General features: G+C 56.9%; 1 protein-coding gene across 1 annotated transcript; it reads left to right on the top strand.

Moving 5' to 3' along the window:
* Positions 1 to 7,708: 7,708 nt before the first annotated feature.
* On the top strand, positions 7,709 to 9,427 carry TPPP3 (tubulin polymerization promoting protein family member 3; the record flags this gene model as incomplete). Its single annotated transcript, XM_080638047.1, has 3 exons — positions 7,709 to 7,896; positions 8,873 to 9,026; positions 9,239 to 9,427. 3 exons carry the CDS (start codon positions 7,709 to 7,711, stop codon positions 9,425 to 9,427), a joined length of 531 nt encoding a protein of 176 aa, XP_080494173.1.
* Between the last annotated feature and the right edge of the window lie 2,589 nt (positions 9,428 to 12,016).

The following is a 12,016-nucleotide window of genomic DNA, read 5'->3' as shown; positions in this document are numbered from 1 at the left end:
CCTCAATGGTGGACAAGGAGACCCCAGACCAAAATTCCCTACTGGATCAAGAGATGCGTGCAGGGCACATGAACAGTGTGTGGTGGTTGGTGCATAGACTGTAAGGGTATGAAACCCAGGAATTGCTTTGGACTGGGTCCCTCTCCAGAAGCACCCAGCTTGAGCTGTTCATATTCCTGTACCACTCAATTATCAAATTATTTTTCTAAGAAACTGATGTCTGAGACTCTGCTGTGGGAAACCCAGGCCAAGGAATTTTCTTTAACAGATCCACATTAGTCCACAGCCAAGCCTGGAGTGCAGAAAAATCACAATGCAGGCACTGGGGCACATAGCCAGTGCTCTGAGTCACAGCACCCAGTGCTGGCAGTGAGGAGCTTGAGCTGTCTGGGCTGCCATGCTACAGTACCTCAGCATTCCCTGCCCTCCTGGCTTCCCCAGGCTGCATGCCCCATTCCAAATTCCCATCTGAGCACTGAGGCCGGAGCTGCCAGCAGGTCCAGATCTGCCTAGCAGCCAGCTAATCTCAGAGCCTGGGATAGCAGCTACGCACATACCAGAATGACATGGATGCGCCCCAGTGATTTGTCACTTGACAACCATGGCACTGGCACAGTCCCTGCCTCCCTGGCATGGCAGGATGCACTGTTTCTGGAGAGGCCACTGCTGCTGCACTGTGCTGGGCTGTGTGTGAACAGATAGGTGCACCAGTAGAGGAGGGGGAGCCCTTATCACCCTACCAAATCGTAGAAACCTACCAAATCATGAGTTGGAAGAGATGTTAAATCTCATCTAGTTCCAAACCACTGCTCTGGGCAGGGACACCTTCCACTAGACCAGGTTGCTCCAAGCCCTGTCTTACCTGGCCTTGAACACTGCCAGGAATGGGGCAGTCACAGCTTCTCTGGGCAACCTGTGCCAGGGCCTCAGCATGCCCCACAGGGAAGAACTTCTGCCTAAGATCTCATCTCAATCTCCTCTCTGTCAGGTTAAAGCCATTAAATGTTTTGATGCATGGAAACCACGACCAACCCTTTTTCCAGACTATGGCAGGTGCAGGTTAAGGGTAAGACAGAGCGGGGTACCGTGTGAGTGGAGCTAAGCTGTTTGTCCCCTTGCCTAGCTCAGGCTGCTGAGCATTCATCAGAAATGGTTCAGAGCAGGATGGGATATCTGGGGACCAATGCCCTCTGGGCATAGCTAGCATGGGACAGGCAGGCTGGACTCCCAGCCTTGCTGTTGCCCATCATCCCAGTGCTCACACTGGCTTCTGTGCTGCTCTGAGGTCCATGCAAAGTCCACTCCCCCTGGAGCTTTACACCCAGACAGTTCTCCATTTGGAGAGCCGACTTCAGCAGAGAGAGGCAGGAAGGCACCTGCTCTATGTTGAAAGCTTCATTCCATCCCAGGAGTGCCCCTGAGTGCTGGCAACTGGCCCGGCTCCATCAGGAAGCATCCCAGCAGTGTCACCTGGCCCACACCATGCTGTGTGGTGCTCATGCAGTGGGCATTTCAAGTAGTGCTTGCCTTCAAGGAGAAGGTAGTGCTGCAGCTGCTCCTGGAAACCCCTGATCCTTGCAGAGCTGAAGTTGGAGTAGATGAGTCCTCCCTTTGCTGAAGTTTTTATGGGGTATGTGTGGTTCAGAGACAGGCTGAGCACTCCCTGGGACAGTCCATGGGGAATTCTGGCAAGACAGCAGAGGTATGATCACTAACCCCAGGCTTCTTTAAAGAATTGGTTTAGTATCCTTCTCTGTTGTCTGATTTTTGACTCTTGTAAGAGCTGGAGTGAGGAGCCTTGACTCTTCATTGAATTACATGAGTGATTGATCAGCAGAAGTGAAGTATTATGTAGCTGTTGAAGTGATAATGTTTTAATTTGCAGAAAGGTTTGGCCTGTGGTCACACTCCTCACAGCTTCCTTGCTGCTGTGGCCAGGGGTACCTTCTGGCAGTGTGACCCAGGCACCTACCTGAAGAAGGGTCTCTGTCCAGCTACCACCAGTGCAGAGCTCCATGTGCTGCTGGGCTGTGCTGGTTAAGCCCTCAGGCTTCTCCACAAGGATAGAGAGACCATGATTTTCACTGGAGGCCAACAGGATGCCCTGGGGTCCCCAGTTTGGGAGTTTCTGTGGACAGGGGAGATATCCTTTTGCTGCTTTCAGCTGAGACATGGAATATTTTCTTCACTACTGTCTGAAAAATGTGCAGTGCCTTGGCTGTGTGTTGAGGCTGCTGGGTGCTGAGTGAAGAACCGGGCCCCAGCAGAACAGACCGGTGGGACCCTGATGTCCTGAATGTCATGGGCCCCAGGCAGATCATGTGTTTGATTTTGGCTGGGTTTTGTGGGAGTTTTTGCCATAACCACATTAAAGGAGAACTGCTGAAGGTGCATTTTTGGCACCAAAGAGTGAAAATGGTGAGAGTGAGATAGGTTTAGCTCCTGTCTGCCCCAGCTCAGTTCCCAGCAAGGATGAACCTTTGCAAGGGCAGCTGCTGAGCTGCTTCATGCTGGGAAGGCCCTTTGTAGATGCTGCTTTGTGATATACACATGGGTTTGGGTGCTGCGTGTGGTACCCCAGAAAGGCATGAAAGTTCTGCATGGGAGAGAATTGGTCACTGCAGGAGCAGGCATAGCCCGGGCTACCTCCTTCCCTTCCTCATTCCTGTTCTTTTGGGGCCACAATGTAGATATCCTGCAGGTTCAGGTGCCAAGGGCATTTCTGCTGCCCTGGGTGAGGAAGGTCCGTTGTAGACCTGTGGCAGCAAGCAAAAGGAACATGTCACATTGGGTACTGCTGCAAGAGCCAGTGTGCAGGCAAAGTGGTCCTGGCCGTGACACCAGAGGATTGAAATGACCATGAGCTGAGTCCTTGCTACAGCCTAAGAGAGAGCTGAGGTAAGGTGACAGCAGAAATCCTGATGCCTTCAGCTCCCCATCACTGCAGAAACATTGAGGTCTGGCATCTCCAAGCACCTTCTCCAGAACTAAACACAACGTTTTTGCCAGGGCATGAACTCTCCCATCAGCAGGAGGCAGTGCCCTGGACTGGCCATTTCCAGTGCAAGACACTGTGGCTTTTTATTAGGACCAAGAAATGCATTTACAGAATGGTGACAGCTTTCCAGAGTCTGCAATCATCAATCACAGTCACCAGCAGCCATGCCAGGTCTTGCAGTGCCTGCTGTAAGCCTTATTCTCGTGTGGGACATCACCCAGCTTGCTTTCATCTTCAGGCCTGACTCAAGCTTCTTTGTTTTCTCTTTGAAGTCAAGGGGGCCTTGCTTTGGGAAATGCTTTTCAGTGAGGCTGTTCCTGCTCTGCTTTTTAGAGCATCCCAAGGGGCTGCCTTGAACTGCAGGGAGGGGCGGGGAAAGGAAGTTCCTGCTAGAGCTTATTCCCCCCTCCTCTCTGCCTGGCACTGTGCATCCTGAGCCGATCCAGAGCAGCTGGCACACCCTTCACACACACAGAGACACACACACACTGCTCATCCGCTGCAGCTAAGCCCTGTTGATGCCGTGTGGACACGCTGTTGCTGGGGTTACCGTATACATATTGCACAACCTCCGAAACACTTCCCTCTGTTTGGTAGCAACTTGTTCCAGAGAAGCAGCGTTCCTGCATAACCTCATCCCATCCCAGTGTGGCTGAGCCAGCGACTCATTCCTGAAATGAAATCACTCTGTGAAGCCTCTGGTGCCCAGCCCTGGGAGAAGCAAAAGGCAAAGAGGAGGGAGAGTGAGCACAGAGGGTGCATTGAGGTTGTGCTCTTGTGCGAGCTCTGAGCTGCACCCTGGAGCAGTCACAGTGCCCCAGGACTCTGCGTGAAGGTGGGGAGATAGGCATGGTCCTAGCAGGGACAAGCCCAGCATGTGAAGCTGTGTCTTGGTGACGCTGAGTTGTGAACCTTGGTGTGTCTTGGGTAAGCATGGGAGTTCTGCAGCTCAGTAAGCTCCCCGGGGCAGGAGACAGCTTGGGAACATCCTGACCTTTATTGGAAACGGCAAGAAGAGAAAAGGCCCCCCGGGAGCTGAGCACTGAGCCATGTACGAGCTCCTCCACCACATCACAGGACCTATGCAACCTCCTCTTCATTTCCTGCCCCTGCCACGGGCTCTGGACCAAGTCACAGCCTCCTCTCGGGCTTCCTTTTCTGGGCTGCATGAGGAACAGCAGGAGCCAGCCAAGGACCGTGCTCCATCCCAACAAGGCTGTCATGGTGACAACAAATGCACAACAAACCTCAGCCTTTAGGAACTGAAACCTGACCTGCTCAACCCGATCACATGGAGCACCTCACCAGCCCCGGCAGCACTCACTCAGATCTCTCCGTGTGCCACTTCCTAGCTCTTTGGGATCTGCAGCCCCCGGTGCTGGCTGGAGCTCCTACAGAAGAGCTGCCGATGTGCCTAGCTCCTGCCTGCTGCCAGCTCGGTGAATCAGCCTGCTGCTGCCAAGCCCTACAGAGTTGCAAGGGCTGGATGCTCCAGGAGTTACCTGGGATTCTCTCTGGATCTGTAAGCTGGAAGCAGGGCCAAAGACTCCTGCTTCAGTGACAAGCTGCAGGGCAACCTAAGGACAAGGCTGTACCTTCAGCAAGCCTTAGTCTTAATATGGCAGCCCCAGTTACTGCCCTCCTTAAAGCAGAGAGCACACGAGCAGCAATTCCCCACTGTCTGCAGGGTGGGACGGCAGCCCCAGGTCCTTGCTGGTTTAAATTCCCACTTCACAGCCATGCACTGTCACCTCTGAGCCTCTGCGCTTTGGGACCTGCTTTCACATTTGATGAAGAGCAAGAACATGCTTGTTCAAGACAGAGCCCATCTGCTGCCACCTCCTCTGTGCAGCATCCAGGCTCTCTGGCCCTGTTTGAGCTCTACCAGGACAAGTTAGACAGAAAAGAAACACACATTGGTGAGGTCAGCCTGATGAATTCCAGCCCTTCCATACGAGCCTCCACGTGTCCTGCCTACCCTCGACTGTTCCCTCTGGGATGTCCTTGCCTCCTGGCAGCCGCAGGTTGTCACCCTGCCCCTGGCTGTGCTGTGAAACAAGCTGACAAGGTCACAAGGCTGGTTAGGGATGTGACAAAGCGGGATCCTTCATGTGGCTGTGATCATCTGGGGCTGTCCAAAGTGGGCAGGTTGCTGTGGAATGCCTGCATCCTCTGACGGCAGCCCTGGCATCCACCTCTAAAGCAGAGGTAAGGTGAGTGATCCCAAACCACAGACTCACAGAGGTGGCTGGTGGTCACCTCTGGAGGACTCCAGGCCCTGTTCCAGGCTAGGATCAGCATGAGCATGTTGCTCAGGGCTTTGTCCAGCCAAAAGCTGGCAACAAGGTCTCAGCAGAGAACATGTGCCCCTCAGCCAAAAGGGGTAGGTTGTCAGTGGGGCTATACCACAGAGCAGAGGGAGCAGAACTGATACCCCTGGCATAGCTCAGCTGTGAGACTTTTGTGTCCATCCTTACCCTACAGCTCCTCTGCGCAGGGACGAGGGCAGGCAGGGACCACACCGTGCCAAAAGCTGCCTCTGTTGTTTGACCCAAGCTGCTGATTTATGAACAGGACCCTTCAGCAGGGGCTGTAGTGATAAGACAAGGGGAAGTTCTTCCCTGTGAGGGAGCTGAGGCCCTGGCACAGGTTGCCCAGAGAAGCTGTGGCTGCCCCATCCCTGGCAGTGTTCAAGGCCAGGTTGGACGGGGCTTGGAGCAACCTGGTCTAGTGGAAGGTGTCCCTGCCCATAGCAGGGGATTGGAACTGGATGAGCTTTAAAGTCCCTTCCAACCCAAACCACTCTGTTTTCTGATTCCATGATTCTATGACCCTTCATGGCAGCAGCAATCCTCATGCTGCATCCCCTCAATTCCTGGTCATGTTGCAGCTGGATGGGGAATGCCAGGGGAGTGCTGAGACCAGAGCAGGCTCTGAGCAAAGAGCTGAGTTGAGGCCATGAGTAAGTGGTGTGGGTTTATCTGGGACTCACTCCCTGTCAAACACAATATTTGGGTGCTGCTTTAGCCTGGAGCACCTGCTGGGAGCCCTGTGTGTGGCTGGGCTCTGCGCAAGGGAAGCAGCACCCATGGGGGGCAGGCTGGTGTGTGGCTGGCTGCCCCCAGGGCTGCTCCGAGGGTGTCTCACCAGGCTGTGCAGAGGGGACTGGCTCACCGCGGTGCTCATCGGTCCCCACAGCTTCAGCAGCAGCCTTTGGTCCATTGGATAGGGCTTGGAGCAACCTGGTCCAGTGGAAGGTGTCCCTGCCCATGGCAGGAGTTGGAACTGGATGAGCTTTAAGGTCCTTTCCAACCCAAACCTTTCTATGATTCTATGTCACTCACCAACAGGCTCCATTTTCTCTATGGAGGGAGACACTCCCCACACGGGACACGGCTGCAGGGCACCATGCGGGGTGAGGGGTTGGCAAGAGGGAGCATGCGGCTACAGGGTGATGGAGGGGCCCGGTGGTGGCTGAGGTTCCCCAGCGCTCCCCAGGCTCCCTCTCTCCGTCCCGCGGGCGCTCCCCGGCCTTTGCGGCGGCCCTGCCCGGGGGAGGCGGGAAGGGGCGGCCCGGAGCCCTGTGCGGGCGCGGCCCGAGTCCCTCCCGTCTCCATGGCAGCGCCTTGAACAGGCGGCGGCGGAGGCTCCCCCCCGCCTCAGAGCGCGGCGCCGGGAGGTGAGTGAGTGACCGACCAGGCGAGCGCGGCGGAGCCTGGACAGCCCCGACCCGGGACCCCCGGGACCCTGCTCCGGCCGCTGCCCGTCCCGGTCCTCTGGTACCCCCGTGTCCCCCGGGCTGGGGGAGTCCCAGCTTTGTGCGGGGCGGAGCGGTGCGGTGCGGGCCCGGGGCGGTGGGTGGCCCGCGGGAGCCCGGGACCGGGCGGGGACCGGTGGCATCTCCGCCCCGCCACTCCCGCTCCTCCCTAGCGACAGTCGCCAGGCAACGCAGCATTAGATTCCGCGACACCTCCGTGCCCGCTCCCTGCTCTCGCCAGGGCCCCGTCCGCGGCACTGGGCGAGGGCCCCGTTCCGCACGTCGCGGCGCTGTGGCAGCAATTTTCTGGGCCCTGGCTACCGTGTCGTCGGTGCTCAGTGCATGGCGAGGGATGCTGAGGGCCTGCTTAGGGATGCTGAGGGATGCTGAAGTGGCAGGGCAAGGCTGGCTAAGCAAAGGCAGGCAGGGAAGCAAGACGGGGCAGTGGCCACGGCGCTGTGAGGGGACACAGAGGCCCATCTGTGACTTGGCACCTCTGCTGCAGGCACCGTGTTTGGGTGAGCCAGAGCTAGCGTTGCTGCCGGCCCCACACAGAGGGATACAAACGCTGGCAGAGGCAGCAAACAGGGGAGAGGTGGGGCTGGAGGCAGCAGTGGTTCCTCATGATCAGCGAGCTGCATTGCGTCATTCCACAGAGTGCTCCCAAAGGGACAGGCTGATGCGCTCACTCCCTGCCAGCCCTGGAGCCAACAACCTCGCTGCTGACAGCTCTCAATCTGAAGCCTCCATCCCTCAAGACACATCTTGGCTGTTGGCCCCCGGGCTTGTACGAAGCTGCCGCCAGCCCTCTCCCAATACCTAGCTCCTGCCGCGCTCCCTCCAGCCTCACAAGTTCTGGGAGCAGAGCTGGGAGCGGAGCTGGGACCTCTGCAGGGGCAGCCAGCCACAGCCTAAGCAGTGACAGCTCCCTCTGCTTCCTGCCCTGCAGCCCCATGGCCGGGAGCGCTGAGATGGCATCCCTGGAAGAGAGCTTTCGTAAGTTCGCCATCTACGGCGACACCAAGGCTACAGGGCAAGAAATGAATGGAAAGAACTGGGCCAAGCTGTGCAAAGACTGCAAAGTCACCGACGGCAAAAGTGTCACCAGCACTGACGTGGACATTGTCTTCTCCAAGGTGAAGTAAGTGACTTGGCTTCCCGGGGCCTCCAGCTGCCCCAGGGGTGGGTGCAGGGTGGTGGTGCGGCACTCCCTGGGGTTTGGTATCAAGCTCTGCATCCTGGGATGCTGCGCTGCAGCATCCCAACCTCAGGGAGGTTCTGTGGCTGCTGTGGCAAGGCCTAATAACAAATTAATCTGAATTTTGCAGGTGGGAGGCTCAGGTGTTGGTGCTCCCGCTCCTCAGCGTCGGGAGTGCCTGGGTGGTTCTGCCAGGTTCCCATCCAGCAAAAGTGCTGCAGGGAGCAGAGGAGGGTGCTCGGTGTGCCCTGGGCCTGGCCAACCCCAAAAAGACCCTGGGAAGGATTCTGCTCCGCAGGGGCAGGTGGAGAGCTAAAGGCACCTGGAGCTGCTTCTGGGGTCTCTGAGGACATGGAGACATCCAGTGTTCCAACCAGTGTGCAGGAGCAAGGACTGGTGCTGCTCCCTCCGTGCCCTCTGTCTGGGCACCTGCCTATTCACTGGTGGGGCCAGGATATGCTGAGCAGCGGGAGGTTTTTGGTGCCTAGGATGGTGGGTTGCTGCGCTGCCCAAGAGGTGAGGACCAGGTGCTTGTGGGAGAGATGCTTTGCGCACACCTTCCCAAATTTGACCAGAGAAGGACTGATGTCTGCCAGGGAAGAGAGTGTGCATCCCAGGCAGGCTGGGAGTAGTGGGAATGAATGCACATACCCTTCTGCCGCCAGCACCCAAGTCCCAGGGAGGAGGTTTTAGGCACCAGGGACTTTAACAGCATGTGGCTGAAAAGTCCCTGGAGCTTAGCATTGGCTGTGCTTAGCTCTGCTATTCAGCCAGGATTGTCCAGGCCATGGCTGCATTGCAGAGGCGCGTGAGGGGCCTGAGGCTGGTGAAGGACAAAGTCTTTCTGATGTACTCATCCCACTGCTGCCTGTTTGGAGGTAGGTGCAACATGAAGACTGCTTGGGTTTTCTGCTTGCAGAGGGAAGACGGCCCGTGTCATCAACTACGAGGAGTTCAAGAAGGCGCTGGAGGAGCTGGCCCCCAAGAGGTTTAAGGACAAGAGCAAAGAGGAGGCATACGAAGCCATCTGCCAGCTGGTGGCAGGGAAGGAGCCCATCAATGTGGGTGTCACGGTGAGTGAAGAGCCCGTCAGGTGGTGGGAGGAGGAGGGATGGCTGAGAGGGGAGGACAGAGCTCTGCAGTGCAAATGCCTTCCAGGGCCCACATGGCCTGAGTGGCCATAAGTGTGGTGGGCGTAGGTCTGGGGTTGCATAGGTCAGTGGGGCAAGGGATGAAGAGGGTGAGCTGTGTTCTTGACTAACCACATCCCACCTCCCCACTGCAGAAAGCCAAGACGGTGGGGGCTGTGGAGAGGCTGACGGACACCTCCAAGTACACAGGGTCTCACAAAGAGCGCTTTGATGAGAGTGGCAAAGGCAAGGGCAAGAGCGGGCGGGAGAACATTGTGGATACCAGTGGCTACGTCAGTGCCTACAAGAATGCAGGCACCTACGACGCCAAAGTGAAAAAGTAGGGACGGGTGCCCATGGCATCCACCGCTGTGGTCCCTGTGCATTGGCCGTGGGGCTTGTGTCAGCCTTGGGGCATCCCCGTGTAATGTAGGACCTGGGAGGCTGCACTGGAGCCAGCTCCAGGCTGGCAGGATGTTGGCTGCCCAACGCTGATGGGACTGGGAATGCCGCCAGGCCATGTGCTCTGCTCCAGCGCTATGTCTGTCTCCCCACCATGCTGTGACACCCGCCAGCCCCTCATGTGTCCCCCTCTGTCACCTCAACCCCCCTGCCACACTAGCAGCACTGCTTCTCAGGGCACCCCTCCCCCGCTGGCGCCTTCCCTACCTCAGGCACAGCTTCTGGGATACCCTTCCTGCTAGTCCCACCAGGAACCACAGCCTGTCTTCCCTATAGACCTCCTGAGGACCTGCCTTAGCCCCGCAGTGCAACCACCTCCTTCCTTCACCACCGGGCTACCCCAGCTTTGCCTCTCACCCAGCACTGTTAGTGTCGGTGCTGCTGGAATGATCCCAGCCCAGGCTCGGAATGCATCCCAGGAGAGCTTGGTGTTGCCTGGCTGTCGGCAAAGGTCTATGACGTGAACCCCCGCCATGGCATCCTGCTGTCTTCGTGAAGTCCAGACCAAAGGATGCTGCAGCCCCATGCTGTAACCTGGCTCGGCAATAAAGCCCTGTCCGCACTGATGCCCTTGGTCTGATTGTGTTCAGTGGGATCGTGAAGTGAGAGCCCATTTGCCTAGTGGTGGGAGCCCATTTTCAGCCATGCCGCTGCGGGGCTGCTGTGCCATGGGCTCAGCCCTGGCTGCCGTTGAGTTTGGCAGCTCCTGGCTCACCCCGAGTTGCCTGAGCAACTGCAGGCACACAAACACGAGCGCCTGGCTCCCACCGCTGCTTTGTTTGCAACCAAACACACGAGCTCCTGGTAACGATCCCTGGGAACAGGCTGGGCTCCAGGATGGGCCGGCAGCTTGGGGATGGGACAGCTGCTCCATTGGGTGCTCAGGTTCATGAAGATGGGTGTGCAGGCGCTGCTACTCCAACCTCAGGCACCAGCAAAGCGGCAGTGCCAGACTTTGCCACTTGATCCCCACCTCCATGATCACATATTTGGAGCTAGGCTTCCTAAATAACCCACAGGGGTCGTTTCACAGGTGCCTCAGCTTATGGTGCTGGGCACAAGGGGGTGCTGGGAGCACGCATGTGGGTTGGGCAGGCTCTCTCAGTGCCAGCACACAGCACTACACCTTCCACACCATAGGTGCTGCTTTTGAAGACACAGGAGGAGGGGGAGGTTGTCATCTGGGCTGGTTTCAGCCTCACTCTCAGTAAGTGTCTACCCGTGTCTACAGTGGCAGGTGGGCGCTGTTTGTCCTCCTTTGAGTGGGTCAGAGGGAGTTTGTGGCTGTCTGTGCCCCTAAATGTTCTTTTTGAGTTCCAGTGTTCCTCTTCCCAAAGTTGTTGCTGTGGGCCTGGGGGCTTTAACCCTTTGCTGACTCCATTGCCTGGCAGTCCAAAGAAGGTGCAAAATTCCCAGGGAAAGGCTGTCCTGCATTGCCCCATGGTCTGTGGAGGTGCCATCCACATCCCTATCCTTGTACAGACTGGAAGGCTCTGCAAAGGAAGAGCATTTTGGGAAGAGGGGGGTAGGTCAGGCTTTGTGGGATGCATTCCCTCCCTGTACGTGGCTCTGCTCAGGCCTTGCTGGTGGAGGGAAGGGAGTACCCGTGTTGTACAGGGAGGGAGCTGTGGGTCCCGACATGCTTTTGGTACTGGATAATCAAGACTGGGAACGGGATTTCTGCCTTGTCTTAAGCTCACATGTGTCAAAAGCAGCAGCTCCGGCATCCCCACATCCAGTGGCAGAGCTTGGCATTTCAGAACAGCAGCTGTTCCTCCCACAGATGCTCACCCTGCTCTGCTACTGCCTGAGCTGTCCATGTAACACCCATGCTCTACAGCCTGCAAGGAGGGTGAATGGGTCCTCACTTGGAATTACCTCTGTTGTTCTTCTGGAAGCACAGGGAGCTGAGCCACTGCTGCTCAGTTGATGGAGCTGCTGGGGGAGGGATAGGACAAACAGCACAGCCAAGCCTCATCATCAGTTGCTCGCTCCTTGTTCCGAATCCTGAACAAAATCATAGAATCACAGAACGATTTGAGTTGGAAAGGACATTAGGATCATCCAGTTCCAACCCGCAGCTTCTTTGCAGCCTCTGAAGCCATGGCAGAGGCCAGCAGTTCCCATGTGCTGCCAAACTGCCCAGCCTAGATGTGCTCCTCACCTGCTCCAGCTCCTGAGTTCTCCACTGCTTGCTCCACAGCTTACATGGGACTTTCCAACCTTCTTGTTCCCAAGGAGGCAGCTCCAGTGCATGCTGTTGTTCCCTGGATATGGACATGGCTGCATGGTGAGCTCAGCTAGCGATGGTCACATGCTCCGGTGTCTCAGTGCTGCCAAACCAGCCCCAGGAGAACCAGTGCCAGTAGAGATCCTACAAGTCTAATGGCTGCAAAGTGCCTGAGATCGACTTGAAAAGAAGTCACTTCCCCATACGTGATGGAAACAGCTTCCTGGGAATAGCGAGATGT

Source organism: Psittacula echo (assembly GCF_963264785.1).
Source record: "Psittacula echo genome assembly, chromosome: Z".
NCBI lineage: Eukaryota > Metazoa > Chordata > Aves > Psittaciformes > Psittacidae > Psittacula > Psittacula echo.
This window is presented reverse-complemented; position numbering and strand designations above follow the sequence as displayed.